The 25398-nt window shown below is 52.4% G+C and overlaps 2 protein-coding genes across 6 annotated transcripts; one reads left to right on the forward strand and one right to left on the reverse strand.

The window, feature by feature from the left end:
• The first annotated feature begins 59 nt into the window (after nt 1-59).
• ino80b (INO80 complex subunit B) lies at nt 60-5111 on the forward strand. Its single transcript, XM_018730286.2, has 5 exons — nt 60-437; nt 2343-2535; nt 2907-3031; nt 3482-3654; nt 4338-5111. The coding sequence occupies exons 1-5, from the start codon at nt 395-397 to the stop codon at nt 4794-4796; spliced, it is 993 nt and encodes a 330-aa protein (XP_018585802.2). The 5' UTR covers nt 60-394; the 3' UTR covers nt 4797-5111.
• intu (inturned planar cell polarity protein) lies at nt 1417-24655 on the reverse strand. 5 transcript variants are annotated; one of them, XM_029256863.1, is made up of 16 exons: nt 23765-23993; nt 20394-21007; nt 19306-19391; nt 16489-16692; nt 14141-14259; nt 13936-14025; nt 13771-13848; nt 13465-13648; nt 12959-13012; nt 12819-12881; nt 9030-9251; nt 8012-8449; nt 7591-7685; nt 6391-6580; nt 5792-5931; nt 1417-2111 (listed from the first exon to the last, which is right to left on the reverse strand). In XM_029256863.1, exons 1-16 carry the CDS (start codon nt 23863-23865, stop codon nt 2093-2095), a joined length of 2697 nt encoding a protein of 898 aa, XP_029112696.1. In that variant the 5' UTR covers nt 23866-23993; the 3' UTR covers nt 1417-2092. The 5 variants fall into 5 exon arrangements, with proteins under 5 accessions (XP_029112696.1, XP_029112692.1, XP_018585803.2 ...); XM_029256859.1 differs by lacking the exons at nt 1417-2111; nt 23765-23993 and adding exons at nt 5163-5559; nt 24371-24655; XM_018730287.2 differs by lacking the exon at nt 1417-2111 and adding an exon at nt 5163-5559.
• Between the last annotated feature and the right edge of the window lie 743 nt (nt 24656-25398).

Genomic DNA, 25398 nt, shown 5'->3' on the forward strand with positions numbered 1-25398 from the left:
GCTCCGTAGTTCGTAACCGAGTCCATTTGGCACGCGGCTGGCTCTCGCTCGAGCTGCCAGATTGGGCTGAAATCCCTCGTTGTGTGCGAGTTTACGGCGGCGTTTCCCAGCTGAGCCGCCTTAGCGGACAATTCGCTGAGCAAAGGCCCGTGAAGGGTAACAATAAGAAGTGGTACTGCGGTTCGTGCGCGTTTAGCCAGTTCTAGTTTTCGGTCTTTGCAGCGCTGATCCCCCTGAGCAGCACCGCGGAGGCGCGCAAGACACCGGCGCAAGAGCTCGGCGCGCGACACGTGACGACAGAGAGAGCTCTGCGCGCCACCGGCAGCCGCCATGTAGCTCAAGGCAGCGCGACTCTTCACTGCGGCTTTCCTGCTCGGTGCGGACACCGCTGTCAATGGGGAAGAAGAAAGACATGATTCACCAGCGCTACCATTCGGGTGAGAACGCAGCGGTGTTTGTGGCGGCGGCGCTGGTCGTTAGGCTTAGCTGCAGGGGGAGCGAGGCGCAGGCCCCGCAGCGAAGCCTCGGCCTCGATTGTTGCTCTACTCGCGGAAACGAGCTCATCTCCGGCGCGCCTGCACGTATCGTGCGGCCACGCTGCCCGCCTCAGAGACTCGGGGTTATAGCTGCACTTTCCGCGTGTGCGGAGGAATCAATGTTCCGGACACGTACACTTAGGAGTCGCGGGATTTACAATAATTTCCTGCTTCTCACTCGCCTGACATGTCATGATGATGATCATGATGAGCTAGTGCGGCTAAGTTTACCTCAGACTCAGCCACCGACCGACTATGTATGAGCAGAGCGTGTTCTGTTCTGTTAATAACCAATATTATTAATCATTAATGTTACTCTGTTACCGCATAGTTAACAAACAGGTATAATAATTAACAGTAAACACAAATGAAGGTGAAGCAAACATCGATAGACAGTTCGAGTAGTATATTAATTACATTAATATATATTACAGTATCGTCATGTACTTATTGCAGCTGTAAGACAGTTGGATATACACAGTATATTACATGATTAATATACTACAGTATCCATGTACTTATTCAACTAAGTTGTTTTTATTGTCATATACAGCTTGTAAGTGGAATGAAATGTAATTTCTCTGGAGACGATGGACCGTGGTGGTGCAACACAGAAGAGCACGCACGCACGTACGCGCGCACACACACTTTCACTTCAGAAATCGCTTTTCCCAAGAGGGGGTCGTGGCGAACTGGAGCCTAACTGGCAGCACAGGGCGCAAGGCCGGAGGGGGAGGCGACACGCCCAGGACGCGATGCCGGTCCGTCGCAAGGCGCCCCGAGCGGGACTCGAACCCCAGACCCATCGGAGAGCAGGACCACGCCAAACCCACTGTGCCACCACGCCCCCCTCACAGAGCACAAGACAGTAAATAAATACACAGGACGGGATGTGGACATGGACATGGCTGTGAGCTGTAGGTAGTTGTGGTGTAGCGTAGTGCTGGCTTCGCTGTTTCACTGTGCCAGGTGAGCGTTGGGCGGCAGCAGGGTGTTGAGTAGCCTGACTGCCTTCGGGAAGAAACTTGCGGAGTCTGCTGGTTGTGGCACAGATGCTCATACACCTTCTACCAGATGGCAACAGGATGAAGAGTCCATGAGAGGGGTCAGAAGGGTCGTCCAAAATGCTGGTGGCTTTGCAGATGCAGCAGTTTTTGTATGATGAGTCGATGGTGGGAAGAGGAACTTTTCAGTTGTTCTTGCCACTCGCTGTAGGGTCTTGCGGTCAGACTGTGCAGTTCCCGTTACTGAAACTGTAATTAAGTCTACTGGGCACATAGGAAAGAATACCCATTTACTGTAAAACAACAAAAACACAACCACAAAAGATGCACATGTACAACTCAGATGATGCAGCAAAACATATTTTTATATCTAGTTATGCAAAGACAGTGTTCCATTTAAATTGGTTGTATCAAAATGATTACTGAATGTGATCCAAAATTTCCACAATCATACTTAACTCTCGAAGGCTTTGAACGGCAATTAGACACATTGAGCTACAATGTTGATAGGAGACATGGTGGCGCTCAGTAGTGGGATGCAGCAGGATGCAGTCAGTCTGCCAGCTGGACCCTGCACAGGAGCACGATTGTAGTTTGAATCGCAAGAGAGACCTTCCTGTAGTACTGTTACACAGGTTCTGAACACAAGTACAGTATAGGAACCTTGAGTACAGTATTATACTGATTAAATTGTTAAAACATACAAACAGCTCTGGACAAAAGCATGAGGTCAGATAATAGCAGCACCAGGATGACATCGCTCTGTAGATGTGTTCTTGACTTCACTACTGCTCCTGTTCAGGAGATGAGTCTGGCGGTCACAATGCACACAAGAAGAAGCACAAAAAACACAAGAAGCACAAGAAGAAGCACCATCGGATGGATGGGGGCCATGGCTTCTCATCTGAGGCTCTGGAGTCTGACTCGGGCACTGTTGTGAAGCCTCAGCTTAAGCTGAAGATCAAACTCGGGGGACAAACTCTGGGCACCAAGAGGTGAGTTGAGCAGCACAGGAGTGCAATTAGGTGTCTTGGGGAGGCTTTCGTGTTCAGCAGTGCATCATAAGAATTGGTTTACTAACAGTAAAAACATGTAAACACAGTACAGAGTCTTTGGTTTGCCTTGTAATTTGCTGTAGATTTTGCAGTTCAGTTTCCAGCAGAGGGGCTGCTGTAGTACCCCGATTGAGGTATGGAACCAAAATTGCCACATAAATGGCTTTAGAAAAAAGTGGCAGCTAAGCAACAAAATATAGGTGTTACCTGAACTAAGCAGGAAGTAATCCTTTGAGAGATTATGTGCTTCTAGTCCCCTCAGTGGTTCTCTCACCAAGAATATGCCACCCCTCCCTCTTATCCTTCATCAGTGTTCCAACCTTTACTGTGGTGCCGGAGGAGGTTCGCTCCCCATCACCATTGATGATTGTGGATGATGTGGACGATGACGAGCCCACCGAGGGAGTCCCCATTGAGCAGTACCGAGCCTGGCTAGGTGAGGATCTGGCACACACAGCTGTGGCCAGCCTGATCTCCTCTTAAAGACGGATACCGGCGCAGACATTTTCTTGTCTTGTGTTTAAAAAAATTAATTTCAAGATCCCTGCATTTCTATTTTTGTGGAGCATATTGAGCTCTGCTCAGTCTACTCTTTCAGCCTTGGTTTCCTTAAATCTAAACTAATTTCTGCATTCCATCTAGCAACATTACCTGCGGAGGGTCGGATTTGATTGTGGCATGCAAATAGAGAAGTATCTTATGAAAGCACTGTAAACCACAAGCAGGTTCTAGTCCTTTGTATCCAGGGAGTGTTGTTGGATTATTTGAAAAATATTTATTAAAAAAAAACCCCCAAGAGTGAGAGAACAAAACAGGACTCCAGTATTACCACCATTCAGCAGGATTGTTGCACGCAAGATGTGAGTGTGTTTGTGTTGTGCCACAGATGAAGACAGTAACCTGGACCCCTCTCCACTCCCTGACATGGACACGGAGTCCCTCCTTGGAGGTACCATGGATGAGGAGGAGAGGTGGCTGGATGCCCTGGAGAAAGGAGAGCTGGATGACAACGGGGAGCTAAAGAAGGAGATTGACGAGTCTTTGCTGACTGCCCGACAGGTGAAGTGCTGAACTCTCACAACGTGGCGGTGCAATGCTCTCTATACAAGGAGGAAAGCCACTAAACATCCAGCTGTACTCGTTGTTCAGCGGAATGTATGCAAAGCAGCCGTATCAGCATAACTGATCTCATAGTCAAGTAGTCCTCTATATTCTATATTGTATCACTCGTTAGTGTTTTCCAGCAACTTAAGTTTGGATAATTTCAGGCTTTGTCTAATGTAGGTGGACTGGAAGCAAAACAAGAGATGTATTCTTTAGGAGACCGTTAATATTTTTAAAGTTTTGAGATTTCTGTGAAGTCAGAAATGAGTCTACACAAGTGGGTGGTTATGAATTTATTCTGTCTGTATTAAGAGGCAAAGTTTAAAAATTTAATATGGAAGAGCACACAAAAACATTGTTAATTTCTTTGATAGCTGGCCCTGAGGAAAGGGCAGTGGCAGGAAAGTATGATTGCTTCTTGTAGTATTGTATGTATTCAGTCTGTGGTATAAATGGCCCGTTCGTTTACACCAAGTGGAAGATAACTGGGTAATTGTAGTATAGTGCGTTCATCTGAAGGTTGCCTTGAAAGCCCATGAGAGACAGCCATTTGGTTTCTCTGCGTTCCGCCCTTGAGGGCGTCTGTGGCCCCACATCAGCTGCTTGGCTCACTTCGTGTTGTCTGTGTCACTCTACAGAAAGCACTCCTGCACAAGCAGCAGAGCCAGCCACTGCTGGAGCTGCCCATGGGCTACAAGGAGAAGGCTATGACAGAGGAGATGATGCAGAAGAGGGAGGAACGTGCCCGTAAGCGCCGCCTACAGGCTGCCAAGAAGGCGGAGGAGAACAAGAACCAGACCATCGAGCGCCTCACCAAGACCAGTAAGACCAAGATCAAGAGCATGCGGGAGCGCAGGTCCCGTCAGGCACTCTGCCCCATGATCCGCTACTCAGACTCTTTCCAGGGCGCCACTATCTCCTTCCCTGTGGGCGTGGCCACTCCTGCTGCAGCAGCATCCCAGCCTCCACCTGTGCCGGTGAGCTGCGGCGTGGCTGGTTGCTGCAAGCTGAAGCGATATTCCTGTTCAAAGACGGGGACGCCCCTCTGCAGCCTCGAGTGCTACAGAAAGAATCTCATTGTTCAGGGCATGGCGTGAGCCTAACTCCTTGTGGTGCGTCTGCACACAGTGTGCATGCTTGTCAGGCACATCTCATCTGTGTTACATGGCACAGTGGCTTTTGTTTCAAGTCAGCTTGTATAAATTGATGGCATGTATTTATTTACTTATAATTGGGCGCTTAAGGGGCTCAGCTTGGCAAAGATGTAACAATGAAAATCATGACCTTATTTTTGTAATGGACTGAAAGAAACAAGTTGTGTGCGCCATGAAATGTCAGCACAACAAGTTGCATTGCGCTCTCGGGCATCAGTTCCTTCAGTTAAAAAGAAGCACCCAGTTTAATTCTTTGAAGGATTTTAAATGTCTGTCAGTTATTTCTTTCACATACGCTGGGCACATATGTACAGAACATTACAAGTTTATTAAAGTTTTGTAGAAATCCAAAAAAATACTATACGTACAAACTTTGAGAGGATATTACTGTACAATTTAAATAATGTATACTTTTCTTGTTTTATAATTACACTGTAGGCTGTAGAGATAGATACAAGAGAAACTAGGAGTCTTGCTGAGGGAACGGTGGGGTTGCATGTGGCTCCAGTGAGTGTTTTAAAGCACAGTTAGTTGAAGAGTCACATCTGCACGTCAAACTGTGTGTCTGTAGTTGTGTGAGCGACACTGAACTCCTCAGGATGCCAAGCCGAAGGACAGCCTGAAGGCCATCTCTACCGGCAGCTCTGCTACGGAGTCATGAAAGCAGACGTAGAATTCCTGAGGGACTGGATCCAGAATCATCCGTCTGCAACACAAGCAGGGCTTTCAAAGGGGGTTCTGTTCAATGTCCTGTTGTTTATTGCGCGCAGCAGCCCCCCCCATGTGTCACACAGAATCAGTGACAAGCAGAGAATGAAATGATGACATTACGACGGGGAACAGTCAACGCTCCTCTTCCACTTGTTTTCCCCCACAGCTGCAGTTCTGTTTTCTGTTTCTCACTGAGCTGCAACCTACATGGTATTATTTTCACTCACCCGATGACCCAGTAGGTCATGGTGGGTGCAGGCTTCTTCTGGTCCGTCCAGTTCTCGGGTTTGCACTGGAACAGGACACCGTGCTCCTTCACCAGGCCGAGCCCACAAGCCCCCTGAGGAACATCTCCACCATACTTTTCCTGCACATGGGTACAAACATGGTAATCGTGAGGAAGGAAGACTTCAACAAGCTCAGCTCATTCCCTCACACAAGTATGTGGACTGAGAGACAAAGAGAAGAACAGCAGAGAACCCCAGTTCACAATACTGTGAGTGCTTTGATGAAGGGTACTGCAGTAATAGGTGGGAGTCAATCCGGGCTTCTTTGAGCAGGTGTAAGATGAAAGTTGTAAATAGACGGCTTGCTCCTCATCACACACTGTTCACGTACTGTCTTGGCAAACATCACCAAACTCCACCGGATGGGAGTTGCTGCCCTGCAGCTGGGGCTCTGAATCTAGACCTAGATGTCAACTGGAAGCCTGAAAGGGCAGCTGAGCTCCTGGCAAACATTTCCACCCATGACAAGGTTCTGCACTCTTATGTTTGATGTGTGCATGGGTGTGGGGGGTGTGTGTGCGCGCCCATGCAGAACTCACCAAAGACGCCAAGCTCTGCCGGAAAGTGGCCCGTATGGACAGGCAGCAGCGGTGGAAGTTGCGGATGAGCTGTGGATGGATGGCGCCGCTGAGCTGGGCCACCTCGCGGTGGGTGGGAGCGATGAACACGCCCTGTACTGTCTCCATGAACACGTAGTGGAAGAGCGTGTTCTCTGCCCCCGAAGTGAGCCTGCGGAGCACAGTGACACTGTCACAAACACAGCAGCCTGACCCCTGGACTGCAGGTCATGCTGGTCTTTTTGGCACAAGCGTGCTATGCGTTTCCCTAAAAACAATTTGTTACATTCACTTGAGGAGATTTGGGATTGAATTTGAGGTTCGCCCCGTCAGTGTGTGTGTGTGTGAGTGTGTGAGAGAGAGCGAGAGCGAGCTGGAGCTTCACACTTTAAAGTGTATTACTGCTCATACATATCACTCTTTAATAGTTTATGCTTGTTCATTTCAACTTAGGCAGCACAGTGGAGCAGCAAGTAGCACTGGTGCCTCACAACTCCTGAACTGTGTGTTCAGCTGTTGGTTCGAATGTGACTCAAGGTGTATCAGGTTTCTTGTCTACCCAAAAATCTTCTGTATTGCTTTCAAGAAAAGAGTAAAGGTATAACAGTTACTCTGTAACCTTGCCAATGTAACTGTAACTAGCAGTGTAGCAGTTTAACAGGTTCACTGAACTACAGCAGTGTAACTAGCAGTATAATAGTTCACCACTATACAGTACCTAGCCGCATAACACCTGAACAGTGTAACAATATAGCTGTGTTATAGCTTTACCGTGTAACTGTAGCAGTAGAGCTAACAGCAGAATAGTTTAACAGTGTAACGCTTTTAGGAATGTAACTAAGTATTACAATCTAAGTGTATATGGAGCGGTGTAACAGTGTACCTTTAGCAGTGTAACTAACAGTATCACAATAATGTAACGGTGTTACTGGTAGCAGTAACAGTTTAACAGTGTAACAGTAACTGCTAGCTCTCATCATGTCCATCACCACTTTTTAAAAGAAATAATACACTTTATATCTGCTTGGAACATCGTTGGCCTCATATCAGCCAATCAGCACGACTTTCATCCTACTTGTCCGCTCTGGCCAATTTGAATGCAAGTCACCGATACCCATGGTTGCTAACTAACTGACTAGGACCAGGACCCAAAGGAATAAGGGGAGCTTGCGGCGCACTCACTTCATGGTGTTGTACATCTCCTCGGTCTCCCTCTCGGACAAACTTTTCTTCAGGGTGCCCAGGTAGAAAGGGTTTGGGTGCCGCTTCCTAGGGATCTGCCCAAATGCACCCATAAGACTGCGTGTCAGCAGAAATAACTGCAGAAGGATTCATATCTACTCATCTGAAAAATATGAGCACCTCCAACTATTAGGAGTTGGGGACTCTGGCTTCATTATGATGTTCAAGAGCAATTAACATTATAATAATAGTAAGACCTCTCTTTCGGACTCGCTTCTCCGCCAATCCCGTATGTGCTCGATAAATGCACTACGTTTTCTGTTGGTGGCTTTCAGCACTGCGCTAGCAGGCCTGGGGTTGCTCACGGACACGTGGTCCCGTTTATATGGCGGTAAGGCAGCTTAGCTGGAAAAATGGGCACCTTGAAGAGGCTCCCACTTCCACCGCTGCCGTCAGAGCCCCCGGAGCCCAGCGAGTCCCGACGTCCCCCCAGCTTCCTGTTGACGTCGGGGGTCGAGTCTCCTGGGCCCTCGCTGCCGCTGTCTGACAAGCTGCGCTGGGGGCTCGTCCTTCGACCGCGAGCGTCCGTGAACGGGCTCCTCCTGGACAGCCTGCCGAAGACGGGTGAAGCTGTCGCCGTGTCCAGCCGATCGCGGGGTGAAGGCAGGAACCAGTCGGCACAGGACAGGCAGGGGATGGGGGGTGTGGCCAGACGCTCCTCCAGCGCACCCTCCAGCCCCTCCAGCTGCAGGAGGGTGGCCTTCACCTGGTCCACGTACACGCAGTCAGGCCCCGGATCCCCCACGGCAGGGGCCGCACACCCGCCAGCCTCCAGCAGCACGCACTGCAGGAAGTGCCTCTTGAGGACAGAAAGTGAGAGATGGTGAGACGGTGTTCCCTCCAGCAGCACCTAGGGCTCAGTCTATTTGCACCTGGGACCACACAGGAGCCAGGCCCTCAGTCGCCATGGTAACAGAACCTGCACTAATTCCATGACCTCTCCTGGCGTGTGAGTGTCGGACAGAGACGGGATGCAGGGAACACGGCTGGATGCCAGCGGTGGGTATTGGACCCGCTGGACAACATGAATCACTGGTCTCCAGCACACAACGGAGGGACACTTGGACTTAGGTTACAGTCAGGTGCCTGCAACAAGACTGACCGGTCAGGGTTCGACTCCAGCTTTAGACTCACAGCGTGACGAACAGCCACACTCATCCGTGCAGAACGGAGTTTGTTGTGGGAGTTGTCCAGCCGTGACACATCTTTCACAAGCTGTACAGCTGCCCCTAGCTGTGAGCTGCTGGAGTTGAGGGTGAGCAATTTGGAAGGAGTGGAGTTGACTGGACTAGAGCAGACTGCAGTGGTTGAGTGAGGGTCAGACGTGGGCTGAGTGGAGCTGGCTGCAGCGGCCTGGACCGGGCAGAGCACGTTCTTACCAGCCCCACGATGAGGAGGAAGCAGCGGCCGTGCGTGTTGCCGTAGCCCGGAGACGAGGTGGGCGGAGCCAGTGGGGAGCGCCGCTGGGGGAACAGCTCCCTCCAGATGACGAGTTGGCCTATGCGCTGCTCAGAAGCCAGGGGCAGGAGGCAGTAGTGTTGGCAGTAGAGTGACACATCCAGCAGGTCTTCCTTTGGCAAGTGGTTCGCAATGAGGTAGCCCTGGAACAACACACACACACACACACACACACACAAAAAACAGGCTTGTCCTACTACCACAGAGACACACATATAAATGAACAAACTGTACAGTCGCAATATGACAGCAGGTGGCGCAGGGATTAGGGTTGCTGCTGCTGCACGACAAAAAAAACATCGAGGGAAACACGCTGGGGTTCGCAACAGACTGAGGACCAGAGCACACAATCCTCCCCTGCCCGGTATCCTGCTCGCCAATGTCCAGTCACGTGAGAACAGATGGATGATCTCCGAGCTAGGGTAAGATTTCAGCGAGACATTGATGATGATGATGATAAGAGACTGTAGCGTGATCCTCTGCTTGACCGAAACGTGGCTGACCTCCTCGGTACCGGACATAGCCGTAACACCGTCCGTCAACTTTTCTGTTCTTCGGATGGACAGGACAGCAGCGGCTGGTAAAACTAGAGGCGGTGGTGGTGTTTGCTTCATCGTGGTTAACAACAAATGGTGTGACCCTGGCCTGGGAACATGTTCCTGCTCGCCGCATCTGGAGCACGTAACGATCAAGTGAGGCCCAGACTACCTGCCTCGGGAGTTCTGGACGGTCATTGTTACGGCTGTTTATATTCCACCTCAGGCGGACACGGACGTGGCTCTGCCTAAGCTACATGATGATGTGCCGAGTGATTATCTTCTAAACTAAACAAACATCCAGACGCTGCCATCATCCATGTGGCTGAGGACTTTAACAAAACTAATCTCGGAGAGGTCATGCCGAACTTTTACCAACATGTCTCCTGTCCAACCAGAGGGGAAAATACACCGGACCACTGCTATTCACAATTTAGAAAGGGATACGAGTCCAACTCGCTGCCGGCTTTTGTAAATCGGACCAGGCCGCCATCTTCCTCATACCGGAACACATACAAAGGCTCGTTCAGGAAGCCCCGGAGAGGCGGGTTGCGAAGCGCTGGTCCGCCCAATCAGTAGCTGCGTTACAGGAGGCGCTCGATGACGTGGACCGGGACATGTTCCGGTGTAGCGCCGTTGACGTCAGCTTCCTCGGTATGCTGGTCGAGGAAGTAACAGCTACCGTTACAATAAAAACCTTTTCCAACCAGAAGCCGTGGGTGGACAAAACCATCCGAGCAGCGGTGAATGCGCGCACGGCGGCATATAATGCGGGGCTCATGTCGGGAGATATGAGCGATTATAAAGCAGCAGCGTGCTACGCCCTCCGGCGAGCAGCAAAAGCTGCTAAACGTCACCGGTACAGAACGAGTCGAGCGGAGTCTCACTTCCAACCGAACGACTCCCGACTCATGCGGCGGGACTGAGAACTACGAGCGCTTTCGGAGGGAAGTCCTCCGCCGTGTTGAGCTCTAACTCTTCTCTGGCAGATGAGCCGAACAACTTTTATGCACGTTTTGAGGCAGGCCGTGCAGGCCCCGGTCTCTGCCGACGAGCGCGGCGGAAGACGGAGGAAGAAAGCAGCGTCATCAGAGAGGAGCGCGCGATCACCGTATCGGAGGACGAGGTTCGTAGGGCCCCGAAGCGAGCGAACGTCAGGAAAGCGGCCGGTCCGGACAGCATTCCCGGTCGCGTATTAAGATCCTGCGCCGATCAGCTGGCTGGCTTCTTCGCATCCATCTTTAACGAGTCACTGTCTCGGTCTGTGGTCCCTGCGTGCTTCAAAAAATCTGTCATCGTTCCTGTGCCTCAAAGCAATAAGCCCTCTTGCCTAAATGACTATAGACCCGTGGCACTTACATCGCTAGTTGTGAAGGTCTTTGAGAGGCTCATCAAAAACACTATCTGCTCATCCATCCCTAATAATATCGTCCACTACAGTTTGCCTGTCGCTCCAATAGATCTACCGAGGATGCCGTCTCCCGCATCCTGCACACCACTCTCACTCACACTGGCAGCAACAAGGGGAATTATGTGAGGCTGCTGTTTATCGATTACAGCTCTGCATTTAACACCATAGACTGGCCACCAAGCTCAGGGACCTCGGTCTAAATGCCCCCCCTCTGTGACTGGGTCCTGGACTTCCTCTCGAGCAGACCCCAGGTCGTGAGAGTGGGCCAGGCCACGTCCAATATCATCACTATGAGTACAGGAGTGCCACGGGGTTGCATTTTGAGTCCTCTGCTTTACTCTCTCTATACATATGACTGTATGTCCTCCCATAGCACCACTTCTATCGCCAAGTTTGCTGATGATACGGTGGTGTTGGGGCTCATCTCCAACAACGAGGAGACAGCGGAGAAACTGACATCATGGTGCCAGTTGAACTGTCTCTCCCTCAATATAAGCAAAACTATGGAGCCAATTGTCAACTTCAGGAGGAGGCAGCAGCGGACCTACACTCCACTCAAGATCAGCGGGACACCAGTAGCGAGAGTAAGCAGTTTCAAATACCTCGGAGTGGGATCTGACCTGGACTCATCACACTCAAGCACAGGTGAAAAAAGCCAGTCAACGGCTGTACCGCCTGAGGCAGCTGAGGAAATTCAGGATCTCCCCAGCGATCCTGAAAGCTTTCTATATCGGGGCTATAGAGAGTATATTGACTCAGTCCATCTCGGTGTGGTACGGGAACTGCTCAACCCAAGACCGCAAAGCCCTGCAGAGAATGGTGCACTTAGCTGAGCGCATCTCCGGGACCGCTCTTCCCCCGCTGCATGACATCTACACCAGGAGATGCAGAGCGAGGGCTGACTTGGAATCTTAAGGACCCCACCCATCCTACTAATTCACTTTTCTGCCTGCTGCAATCTGGCAGACGCTACTGTAGTCTGATGGCCAGAACCGAGAGGCTCAAGAGGGGCTTCTTCCCTCAGGCCATCAGACTCCTCAACATGGACACATCCCGTACTTTAAGGACTCCGGTGGCATAATGTCATTCATTCATCAGTGCTGCACATTGCAATTTATCATTGCATATTGCATATTCGATACCTGCACATTTTTTTTTTTGTTCCCCAAATCTCAATTTTAGTTTTTTTACATTTTAGCTTTAATTCAGTTCCCTGTATATTTTCTTAATTTAACTTTAATTATATTCTCTTGACGGGGGCGCGGTGGCGCAGTGGCTTGGACCGGATCCTGCTCTCTGGTGGGTCTGGGGTTCGAGTCCCACTTGGGGTGCCTTGCGGCGGACTGGCGTCCCATCCTGGGTGCGTCCCCTCCCCCTCCGGCCTTATGCCCTGTGTTGCCGGGTTAGGCTTCGGTTCCCCGCGACCCCGTATGGGACAAGCGGTTCAGAAAATGTGTGTGTGTGTATATTCTCTTGTCTTTGTAAAATATTTTTTCTCTTTTAATACATTGTCTTGTTTGCACAGTCTACAGAGCTGACTAGATTAACATTTCACTACAGGTTGTATGTGTGTATAACTGTATACGTGACAAATAAAAATCTTGAATCTTGAAATGTAGCTGCAAGCACTACACCACCTGCCGACCTGTCAGCGTAACGGCGTCGGCTGAGGACACCTTTCCTAACAGCTACAGGCCAGCGAACATGTGTGTTTTCCAGCTGCTGTGACCCTCCGCTACGCTGTGCCTGTCCACACGACTCACCTTGTAGAAGAGGCAGGAGCCCAGCGTGACGTAGAGTCGGCGCAAGCCAAAGAAGTCCTCCGACTGTGGAGAGCGGTGGCCGAGGACACGTGCGTTAGCCACATGTGAAGTAAAAGTGTTTTATGAATATTGATACTCACCATTTCTCCAAAGTCTGATGACTCAAAATCAGACAGAATTGTGTCAATCTCCACCTAGAGAGGAAAAAGGAGTCAACGGAGAATAACACTAAAACGTGAACAACACACGTTCTGTTCACAGCGCTCCAGCAGAACAATACCATGGTAAAGCACGGTCCCATGGGGTTCACTAAGGTTGCGCTACCATGCATGCTACCGCTAAACACGGCGTGAGTTGCATGGAGGTGCGCGGGCGCCGGTCGAGTCCGGGTCGCAGCGTGGGCCCAGCGGGAGCCCAAGGCCCGAGGCAAGGTTCAAAGACCCAACGGTGAATCAGCAGCAGGGGGCAGCAGCGCCACAAACATGCTGGTCCGGTCCCTACGAACACACCTGTCCAGTCCCTACGAACACGCTTGTCCAGTTCCAAAGAACACGCCTGTCCAGAGCCCACGAACTGAACTGCTGCCAACATCACTCGTGATGCTTTCTGGACGTTCGCACGTGTCCACCCGTGTTCGCCCCTATACCTTCATTTCCGGGGGGAGGCTCAACCAGCGCACTCCAGGCAGCCCGTCCTGGAAAAGGGCCCCGGAGACATCGGGAGGAAGGGTTCCGGGGGCCTCGGTGAGCCAGGATGGCTGGAGGAGTCTCTGGAAGAAGAGGCAGAAGAAGTGGTCGAGTCGGGAGCCGTGGTCCGGCTCACAGAAGGCCCTGCAGGAAGGGACGAGAGCCCAGGATGCTCAGCGGCACAGCTAGGGGCGAGTCCCTCGGGGCGATGCTGATGCTGCTATTTTGTTCCCTCATCGAATGAGACATTACTAGACTGGTCTCACCTGTCCAAGGACCCGAACATGATTGCGAGCGTGCGTGCCACGCCCCCCACCACCGTGCTCAGCTGGAGCAGCGGGACCCTTGAACGGAGCGACAGAACAGCGTTACAGGTGAGCGATACCTGGAGGCCGGCCACGGCGCCGCGCACCACGCTGAAGGGCTCCCACCTTTCTGCAGGCAGGCCGACGACCAGCAGGTGGCCCCCTTCCTTCCAGTAGCCCACGTGCACCAAGTGCTGGCGGAGCAGCAGGGAGGAGCTGTGGACAGCGAAGGATGGAGAAAGGGGTGGGGCATCAGACAGCTTTGACTCCTACGGACACGAGGAAGTTGAGGCGGGAGCTGAGGGGCCCCCACACCCATGCTCACGCTCACCTGACGATGCGGCCCCCCGTAACGCCCTCCAGCATGTCAGACAGCGTAAGGAAGACGCCCCGGACCCCCTTCAGCTGGCCGGATGCCTCAGATACAGGATACAGGTAGAGGATCTCTTGCTGAAAGGGACAGGACACAGAGGACAACACTGGGTCCATCAAGTCAAATTAGATGTGGTGCCGAATGTTTATCATTTACATTTATTCATTTCGCAGACGCTGGATCACACGGCGCAAGGGGGTGTAACGGTTAAGGTAAAGACAGGAGTAAATGTCTAACTTCTAGTATGTCCAAGTGCACCTGTCTCACATATCCGCCAGACACTTTAGCGCATTTCATCTGGAGCATCAACTGAGGTCGGAGAAACGGGAGAGACAGTTAAAGTGTCTAATTACCGAGAGACGGGAAAAAGATCCTAAACCCTGAGCAATAAAATTACTCGTGTAATTTTTCCCCATCTTCACCCGTCACACCCGATGTCAGTTCTATTGCTGCGTACAGCCATACAGCCCCATCAGTCCCGCTGGGGTGCGGAATGTGGCCTCATCCGAGTTTCAATGCCTCGCCGCAGTAAGAGACATTTTCAGCGCTGTCAGTATCTAGCGGTCAGGAGCACTGCGGTCACTGTAGTGGTCAGGGGACCGTATGGTCACTCATGGCTCTCGTTTCTAGTTACACCTCTGTGAAGAGCACATTCTCGCCTGAGAAACGCTGGTGTCGCCTCGGAAGCGTTGCGGTCACTGTGGGATCGCAGCTCTCGGAGGGACACACAGCACCCCGCACCCGCCCTGCCACCTCTCTGCCCTCGGAGCCGCGGCGAACAGCGGAAAGGGCCTTTGAGCCGTGCCGACATGTGAGACCATAACCGGACAAACCAAGCATTACATTTACATTTCCATTTATTCACTTAGCAGACGCTTTTCTCCAAAGCGACTTCCAATGAACTCTGTGTAGCTTTACTGTCAGCCCATACGCCTTATTCACCGCGGTGACTTACACTGCTAGATAGACTACTTACAATGGGTCACTCATCCATACATCAGTGGAACACACACAACACACAACACACACACACACACACACACACACACACACACACACTCTCTCTCTGTCACTCACACAGTATGGGTGAACCTGGACAGCATGTCTTTAGACTGTGGGAGGAAACCAGAGCACCTGGCGCAGACCCATGCAGACACAGGCAGAACATGCAAACTCTAAAGCTCCAACGTTTTAGTTCAGAAAAGAAGTTACCGTTGTACTTGGTGTTGCAGACGTTCACCTTCCTTTCCCCCCCCCCCCCCCGTTCCCCTCACCGCTTTCTCTATTTTCGAAAGTCTCAGTTGCGGAGGGAAAATTGTCCTGCAGTTCCACTCCCGCCCATGAGGGGCAGCAAGGCGCAGTCAGACAGAGCAGTAACTCCAGCTGTTGGGGGGCAGTGCGGACTTTTCTCTATAATTTATTGTTGCTACACACAGAAAGTACACCGAGAATTCTTTTATTACGCTGTTGTGACTGCAAACATTACCAAGACTGTAACGTTTCTAAGTCGAGCCAGTAAGTCGAGGCCTCGGCTCTATTATTACGATCTCCGACGAGTGTAAAGTGTAAGAATGGACGGTGTTGCACTAAACACCGAGCGCCAGCGCGTACTTTTTCACAAAAAGGTAAAGTGTGACGAGCCGTTCGCAGAAACACAGCGGCACCACTTTACACGCAACGCAACGCAACGCAACAATATTCTCCCTTCCGGCCTCTGACTGTTGTCAAGTTCCCACATTTGCATGTTGTGCCCGAGACACACACACACACACACACACACAGGCCATTATAAGTAGCAAGACCACGGAGACACAGACTGAGTGCTGAATGAAGTGCGACTTGTTCCCCTGGTAACACGAAACAAAAGGAGCAGCTTGGCTATTGCTGGCATTCAATCCGCATCTCTCTGTCTCTCCCACGCACGCACACTTCCCTGTGTACAGACACTTTATAAATGGTAAATGGACCTCAGATGAGTTGGTAGTGCGGGTCACTCTTCTTGTGTTCTATCTTGGTCTCAGATTCATAAGCTGGCAGCGCAGTGCAGTGCTGCCTTTGTACCGAAAGGTCACAGGTTCGAATCCCACCTCCAGCTGTAGTGCCCTCGAACAAGGTACTCACCCTAAACCGCTGCAGTAAAAATGAGTGAATAACTGTCAGTCGCTTTGGAGAAAAGCATAAACAACTGAGGTAAAAACATAAATGTTTAAATGTTAAGCGCCGAACCGGGTGGCGGCACTTCCTGTCCCGATGCACGCAACCTGCCCTTTTGTCGCCGTGATCCTGCGAACGACAACGTGCCGCACCTCTTCTTTGCTGGATTCTGAATCCAGCTTGAGGGAGAGGTACATGATGATGTGCGGGATGTGGCTGATGGACATCTGGAGCTCCGCCGTGTCCTCACCCCACAGGAGCTTCACCAGCTGGCCGACCTGGGCCGACGGCCGACCGCCAGGGCGCCCCGAGTTCGCGCCTTCGCACGGGGAGGCCGTTTCCAGTGTCAGCTTCACCTGGGGGGCGAGCGGTGCAACCATCCCCATCATCATCATCATCATCATCATCATCATCCCCACCCTAATCCCACTCCATCGCTCAATTCCACATCGGATCACGAACGCTCATTTGAAGGTGTGTTTGGAGCGTGCGGATACAGGTAGAGAAAGTCACTCGTATCACAAATAAAAGTTCATTTTCCGCTTGTCAACACATGTTGAACATTACAGAGTCATTTGTGTACAAAAACTGAGATAATTTAGTCACATGAGCCTTGGACAGAGACCGTTCACACACTTCCTTTACACCTGGAATGACCCATGGAAACTAAAATGGTCCAATCAGCACTAGAGACTGTGGTCACGTGATCCCGTGTCCACCTATAGGAGGCAGGCAGCGCACCACCAACAGCAGAAATATGTGCGTCACCTGAACCGGTTGCTTCACTGAGCTCCTGCTTGATGAACACGTACATGTTCGTTATGTTTAACCATTTTCCATAATTTATTTAGTATTTAGTAGTTTCCCATCTATCTCCTCTACTCATCTCTTTGCACTGGCTTCCTATAGTCAATAATCAAAACCCTGGTTACCGTGTACAAATGCATCGGTCGAACTGCTCCCGACTATTTACGGGACCCGATGAACCTTGGTACACCCCAGCCGGGCCCCTTCGCTCATCTACTTCTGCTCGCTTGGTGGTCCCATGTAAGAAAAGTGAAGCACGGAGGTTCTCGGGTACTGGCGGAGCCACCTCCCCCTCTCACTCAGAACTGCTGAACCTCTGTCCGCATTTAAGAAGGTTCTCAAAAATCACCTCTTCCGGACTCACTTTGCCCTCATCTCTTAAGTTCATGTACGGCGTAAATGTTCACGCACCATAACTTTGTGATCATACACGATAAACCTGTACGCGGCTACACCCGTATTGTACATGAACGTTTGTGTATCTCGAAAAAAATGGAGAAAAAATATATATACTGTCGGAAGGCGATCAGGACTCGTCTATTGCGAGTTTTACGCAGCTACTCGCGCGATGAACATCGGCGCATCTAGATCTAAGTGTCTCTTTCTCCTGATGTAACGAACACGTTGTATTTTCGCCGAGATGTCCGTCGCTTTGGAGAAAAGTGTCTGATAAATGAATAAATGTAAATGTAATCATGGAAAAGCCTATACGCAGCTACTCGTGTAAGCTACTCTGCTTTATACCGCGGTATGTGAGAAACGGACAGCACTCTAGAATCTCGCGTCTGGATCCAAATCTCTGTCCTTCTGTCGATGTCACCAAGTCTCCGCGTTCTTCTCCGAGCCGCACGGTACGTCCCTCCGGAGAAGGGCGCGTGCTAAAGACGCACGCGTAAAAGCAACGGAAAATGGAGGGCGTAACCATCTCACGGAGAAAGCGGCGCGGTGGATCTACGCGCCCGGCGTTCACGAGCCGAGACGCGACGAACGCGTCGCTCTTTTCAAAGTCGACTTCGGCGAGAACTTAAGGGGGAACGCGGCTCCGCTCAGGCCCTAGAAGTACCGGAAGGCGAAGACTGTCGGTGAGAAAGAAGCGCGCTTCTGCTGCGTTTATACTTTATACACGCTTTGAGTGCCAGCCTCACTCTCTCACACACACACACACACACACACACACACAGCCCAAATACAAGGCCAGCCTCTGCAGCAGCAGCGCGCACCGCGGTCCGCTACAAAGTGTCCGCTACGAGCTGCTCCGGTTCACGCCCGTCGTAGAGGCGGTCGGCCGTCACAGGCCCCCGCGACGGTGGGCGTGGGGTCAACCGGCAGCGAGACGCGAACGGCGCGTTGTCGCGTGCGGGGCCGCGTGCCCCCCCGCTCTCCGCGCGCTCCCTGCGTCACGTCCACGGCAGCCCGCTCGAGCGCACGGGGTCGCGGAGGAAACTCTCCGACTCTCCGCCGCCGTGCAATTTGCCGTCTCCTCGCGTCGTCCAATGAGCGGGAGCGAGCGAGCCGCAGCGTAATGGTCCTCTTCCTGCGGTCGGCGCGCGGAACCGTTAAAGTGCAGCTCTTGTGCGCCGCAAACGGGATCCGTTCGGGCGGCGCTCTGTCATTTTCAAATTCCTACGCTCTCCTTTCCGCTGCGCTTTTTCACCAGCGCGCGGGAAGCGCCGCTGCGTCTTTTTCGGAGGCCTTAAGAACACGGACGTTGCGATTCACGCTGTAACTGTGCATGCGGGACACACGACACATCCAGGACGGAACGCCAGTCCATTGCAAGGCACTCCAAGCGGGACTCGAACCCCATACCCACCAGAGAGGCACAGGCCAAACCCGCTGAGCCACCGCACCCCCATGGAAGGCGACACCTAAGTGCCAATTGCTGTCCACTGGAAAACATGTCCCTTCATGTCCCTCAGACAGTCCTTGCCATGTCATCACCGCGCACCATACACCCGATTGGTAAAGAAGCACAAGTACAGGCACTGGACCAAAGACGGCGTCTCGCACCAAGTTACTAAGAGATTTCCGGACCGAACTGCGTTCCTGAATCGAGGAGCCAGAACAGTGTGATTTTTTTCATAGAGCTGTAACGTTTACTGCGACCAGCATTACTCAAGGTCAAGGTCAGAGTGCGGTCGCGGGACCAAGTCAGCAAGTACCTGCGTTGGGCCCGGGATGCAGGAGAGCACTCGCTCGATGTTCTCTGGCGTCACGTCCACATCGTCAACGGCAACCAAGACATCCCCTTTGGGTCAGAGAGGACAACGTCAATCCTCCACACTGGAGACCATTCGCATCCTCAGCCCTATGGTCCAGATGTAGGGAAGAATGAATGAGAGTCACCTTAAGGACACAGATGAAATTATGCATTTTACTTTCGGGTAAAACGCATTTCTGGAATTTATCTTTTGCCAGTTCTGAGGGCTGGAACTCGACTACAGCAGTTAAAATTTTGAGTACGCCTGATTAAAACCATACCTGTCTGGGCCAAAAAACACAACAACGTGACATTTGAGGAGTGACACTTGCTCTAATGGCTCATGATTCCAAATCTGGGTACATGAGTAAAACACTGAGTGTGAGAACATGAGTCCTCCCTGTGTGGTGCCCGCTATCCAGCTTGGAGGTGGCAGGATCATGAGGCGGGGCTCCTCTGCCATGATTACCAAGGCACACTGCAGGGGCGTGGCGCTCTCTCGGCAAAGTCCAACAGGAAAGATTCAGCACAACTGCATCACTTCTCAGAGGCCTAAAATTCAATGTGAATTTAAGTTTACATGTGCAAATATATTTAAGTAGCTCTAGTCCACATACGAGTGATCGAACTCGCACAGGCTGCCAAGAGCTCCTAACCTGTAGCTGAGCATGTGACCTGCAGCTCCATCGCAATGTTTATCCAGAATAAAGGTACTTATTTCAGAGATTTCCCCGCTCACTGTCCACTCTGCAGACACTCTCTAAACGCCGACTCGGGGGTACCGGTCCACCAGAGTTCCGCACGCTGAGGGCAAACAGCAGCGCTCGGTTTGCTGCAGAGACCCTTGCAAATGAGTGACTGGGAATGTGAAAAGAAGCCAATGATTCACCGGGAACGAAAAGCAGACCATGGAAATGACGGACGCGCCGATCTACCGCAAAAGTGAGAATAAGCCCGGAGAGGCGCTCCTGTCGGACCCAGAATCTCAGAACCGGAGCGAGTTACAGCAGCACGGTCGCGGTCGCTAGGAGAAGCGGAGAGCGCACTCACCAACAAGGATCTGCGCGCACTTCATGGCAGGGCTGTTTGGCACCAGGCCATGGACCGCGAGTTTCTCTTGTCCGCGCCCGCCGCTACCCGTGGCCCCCTCGGCCGATGCGGGCCGGTGCAGCACCCCCAGCAGCGCCTCCAGCAGGCCGCCGCGCTCAGGAGTGGGCGAGCAGCCGCCCAGCCGCCTCGGGTTCAGGTAGACGCGCACCTCCTTCAGGTGCTGCTGCTGCTGGACCGACACCCCGGACCGCTGGCCAGCCTGGTTCTTGAGGATGGAGGCGGGCTGCAAGGAGCTGGCGCCACCTCGGCTGGAAGCCGAACCTGAACCTAAAGAGCGCTTGCTGTGTCCGCGCCGCTCTGAAGGCTGTTTCTTCTTCTTCTTCAAGATCTTGACCAGTCTCTTCAGCTTGGGCTCCCTCTTGATGCTCTCCTTGCACCTGCCACTGTCGCTGATGATTTCCGCCTCTTGCTCACTGAAGCGCACGTGATTGGTGGCCAGTCCCTGAGCGACAGTGGACTGAACCAGTGCAGCCTCCTCCTCTCCCTCGCTCAGCTCCAGGTAAAAGAGCTCCCCGTTCTTCTGGACATCGTCGAGCCACTCAGGCTCCAGGTCACTAGGGCACAGAGAGGAGAAGCAGTAAGGCGGCACAAAGAGTAAACCACAAACGAACAACACGTGTGTAACGCACGGTCTTTGAGTGGTTATGAACTACTACAGGATCTGATCCCTCCCTAGAGTCCAGGAAGAGCGCAGAACTCCTCCACTTCTGGACACTTGGTGGTGCCGCTCAAAGGGGCCCGGAACCAAAAGCTTTAAGGGCCTCGGTGCGGTGGAATCATCTCCCTCTGTCCCTCGGAGCTGCCGAGACCTTTTCAACATTCAAGACGGGACTGAAATCCATCTCTTTGGCACCCGTTACCCTCCGGAGCTCCTGAAAACGCCACGAGTCAGTCCCTCACCCCCTGCTGCTTTTTATTTACCTAGCGTCCTATTCGTATGTCACTTCATCAGGGTGTGTGTGTGTGTGTGTGTGTGTGTGTGTGTGTGTGTGTGTGTGTGTGTGTGTGTGTGTGAGTGTGTGTTTCTCTCCGTCGTCTCTCTGCACCCTGTTTAAAGCCAGCACACCACTAGTCACGCCACTGGAACCCTGGACACCTTTTTCTCTATTTCACGAGCAGGTTTTCGCCCGTTACACAAACGTAAAGAAAGGTGAGGTTCCACGAGCAGGTAGGGAATCGGAGAGGTTGGTTGTGCGAGAAAAACGGTTTCCGTAACTTGTCGCAGCAGTCTGCGATGGAAGGAAAGTCGAAACGCAGCAGCGCGTTTTTCGACAAAAACAACGGAAACGCTCTTTTTATGAGCGCAGACAGTGTGGAGAAAAGCCACACGGCACCGAAATGAAATGTTCTAGCTTTGCAAAAAATGAAACCAAAATATTCGCCGAGACGTTTTTTTTGTTTCTCTAAATGAAGCTACAGCAGCCCTGCGGTGGACTCTTGGAAACCACATCCATAAATTCTCTCAAGATGGCGAATGGCATATAATTATTTATGAAGGTTGAGATTCCAAATTGGAAACAGACATTTCCCCGATGTTTAAACAAAAACTGCGATGAGGCACGGCAAACCGTCCGTCTCGCGTCCAGTAAACGGTAACTCTTCTTCCTTCCGCGTCTCCGTCATCACACGGCAGAGAGGACTGCGCAGGACGAGGACGAGGAGGACGACGACGTGAACTCGGCCCTCGGGGGCGCGCTGCCATCGTGGCGCATGACCGCCGGAGGACGAGCGGACGACAGGAAACACGGAGCGAAAGGAAAGAGCGGCAGAGAAGCTCTTCCCAGTGAGACGTCGCTTGCCGTGGGTGGAGGGACATGGGGGACGAGGACTCCGAGCGGACTGTTCCCCGACGGCACGGGGAGAAGCGGCTCCGTAGTCTTCATCTCAGCAGCCAGAGAGCTCCTTTCAGCAGTGCTGCTGTAGCCGCTGTCCCTGTCTGCGTCCATATCACAGTTACCGTCCCTATCTGTGTCCATACCACCGTTTCTGTCCCTGTCCCTATCTGTGCCCGTATCGCGGCCCAGGCGTGCGCCGCGCCATTTTACCCACGAAGGGCAATGGACGAAGCGCTCCGCCGACTTCCTCGTCAACCGAACACCGATCTGCATCACGTGTTTCCCACCCACGCGGTCACCTGTCAAGGGTTACCGTGCACACAAGTACACGCTGCGGACAATCACTGCTGTCCAGTCCTCGCTGTCCCACAACACGGCTGAACGTACATCAGATTCACGCACCTTCCCGCGTGTCTCGTTATTGAGGCTTTAGAGCCGAAAGCACATTACTGTCATTTTACTGCGCTGCGCATGATAAGCGTGGCTTCAATTTTCACGCGGCATCCAACTCTCGAACTCCACCTCCTCCTCAAGCTTCTCCCCCATCTTGTTCTCAACCTTCTCCTCCTCCTCTACCTCCAGCTTCTCCTCCACCTCCACCTCAACCTTCTCCTCCATCTCCAGCTTCTCCTCTACCTCCTCCCCCTCCACCTCCTCCTCAACCTCTAGCTTCACCTCCTCAACCTTCTCCTCCCCCTCCTCAACCCTCTCTTCCACCTTCTCCACCTCCTCAACATTCTCCGCCACTAAGTTCCAGCTCCTCCTCAACCTTCTCCTCCAGCTCCTCCTCAACCTTCGCCTCCAGCTCCAGCTCCTCCTCAACCTTCTCCTCCAGCTCCTCCTCAACCTTCTCCTCCAGCTTCTCCTCCACCTCGTCCTCAACTTTCTCCTCCTCCACCTCAACCTTCTCCTCCACCTCAACCTTCTCCTCCACCTCCTCCCCCTCCTCAACCCTCTCTTCCACCTTCTCCACCTCCAGCTCCTCCTCCCCCTCCTCCTCCAGCTTCTCCTCCACCTTAACCTTCTCCTCCTCCACCTCAACCTTCTCCTCAACCTCTAGCTTCTCCTCCTCAACCTCCTCCTCCCCCTCCTCAACCCTCTCTTCCACCTTCTCCACCTCCAGCTCCTCCTCAACCTTCTCCACCTCCTCAACATTCTCCGCCACTAAGTTCCAGCTCCTCCTCAACCTTCTCCTCCAGCTCCTCCTCAACCTTCTCCTCCCCCTCCAGCTTCTCCTCCTCCACCTCAACCTTCTCCTCAACCTCTAGCTTCTCCTCCTCAACCTCCTCCTCCCCCTCCTCAACCCTCTCTTCCACCTTCTCCACCTCCAGCTCCTCCTCAACCTTCTCCACCTCCTCAACATTCTCCGCCACTAAGTTCCAGCTCCTCCTCAACCTTCGCCTCCAGCTCCTCCTCAACCTTCTCCTCCAGCTCCACCTCCTCTCCTCTTCTTCTTACTCCCCTCCTCTTACTCACTCGCTACAGTCCGAGCCGCTCGAGGGGGACTCAGGCTCCCCCTCATCTTCCTCCTCGTCCTTCCCCTCGACGGCGCCTCCGTGAATCTCGTCAGAATCCATGGTATGTTCATCTACATTCGCTCGAAAGGAAGCGCCTCTCTTTTTTCACGAAGTTTTGACATCCATACACACGCTCCGCTCTAACGTTTCGCCATATTGACCACATACGGGTTCTCCTCCGTCGCCACGTGACCGCAATTGTGCAGCGTGATTGGCTGCTCCTGGCGTTGCCCTGACAACGGGCACGCTGAACGCTGCCCGAACGGAGAGTAACCGTGTGCGCGCGTTCAGTAAGCAACAATTGTAATACTGTACGGGGGTTAGGGTTGTTTTTATTGCGCAGATGTCTAACAATCTATGAAACAGTAGCAAACAGTACCCCACATGGCTCATGTGTCATAGAATGCTGATGTGCACGATTTACATTTATATTTTATTCAAATATATAAACTGAAAACCGCGTGTCCGTCGTCGGTGTGTGTGAGCGGCGGGAATTTACAGTAGTCGTGACGTGACGTGACGCGACGTGTGGCGGAGGGTCCGCATGAACTCGTCCCGTACCGACCTGTAGAGCAGGACGCTCCGAATCGAGTCAAAGTCCTCCAGACTCGTTGCCGTTGGGCGCTGCGCGCGCGGCCCCCCATGATCAGCGGCGCGCGGAAACATCGCGGACCATTTTGTAGCTCCGCTATGGAACAGCACCGCTCGTCCGCTCGCCACGTGTCCCCAGCGCCGTTCGCCGGGGCTCCGGGTCCCGCTGCCGCCGCTGGGAGCCGGACGGCACCGAGAGAGGGGTGACAGCGCTCCTTCCTTGCGCGCGGCTCGGGTCTGCTCGCTCCCCCTTCCCCCTTTCCCCTTTCCCCCCTTCCCCCCCCGCTCACTTTCCCTTTGGGACGGTGGTGATCACTGATGATGGGAGCCGGTGCCGGTCGGCGAGTCCGGGAAGGGCTCGATCACGCAGCCGGAGCGTCGCTAAGTTACAGACTGAGGCTCGCGCCAAGAGGAGGGAGCGCGCGGCAGCTGGGGGGGTGAGTGGGGGGGGGGGTCTCTGAATGGAGCGATTAGGGTTCATTAAACACGAACAAAAACACACATAGAGCTCTGTCTCTTCTTTTTAAGTTACATTCATAGCTTAGCTGACACTTTTCTCCCGCCTTATCAGTGTAAATATACAGCAGGGTGATTTTTACTGTGCCAATTCAGGGTAAGTTCGCTGATCAAGGGGCTGCAACCGCTGGTGGGATTCGAACGCGGGTCGCTGGACTGGAAAGACGGCGGCTCTAAGCACTGCGCCCCCTGCTGTCCCCGTGATTCTCTGCATTACGGGTATTATTTTACATACATTTACATTTATTCATTTATCAGGCGCTTTTCTCCAAAACGAAGAACATCTCATAGAAAATACAAAGTGTTCGTTACATGAAGAGAAAGAGACACAGTCTACATAGTTGCAGTCGTGTGATTCTTAAATAAACTTACTTTGTTTCTTTCCACTTTATGCACCGATGTTCATCGCACGCCACGAGTAGCTGCATAAAACTCAGAATAGACGAGTCCTGATCGCCTTCCGACAGTATATTTTTTCTCAATTTT

Source organism: Scleropages formosus, chromosome 1 (genome assembly GCF_900964775.1).
Source record: "Scleropages formosus chromosome 1, fSclFor1.1, whole genome shotgun sequence".
Taxonomy (NCBI): Eukaryota; Metazoa; Chordata; class Actinopteri; order Osteoglossiformes; family Osteoglossidae; genus Scleropages; species Scleropages formosus.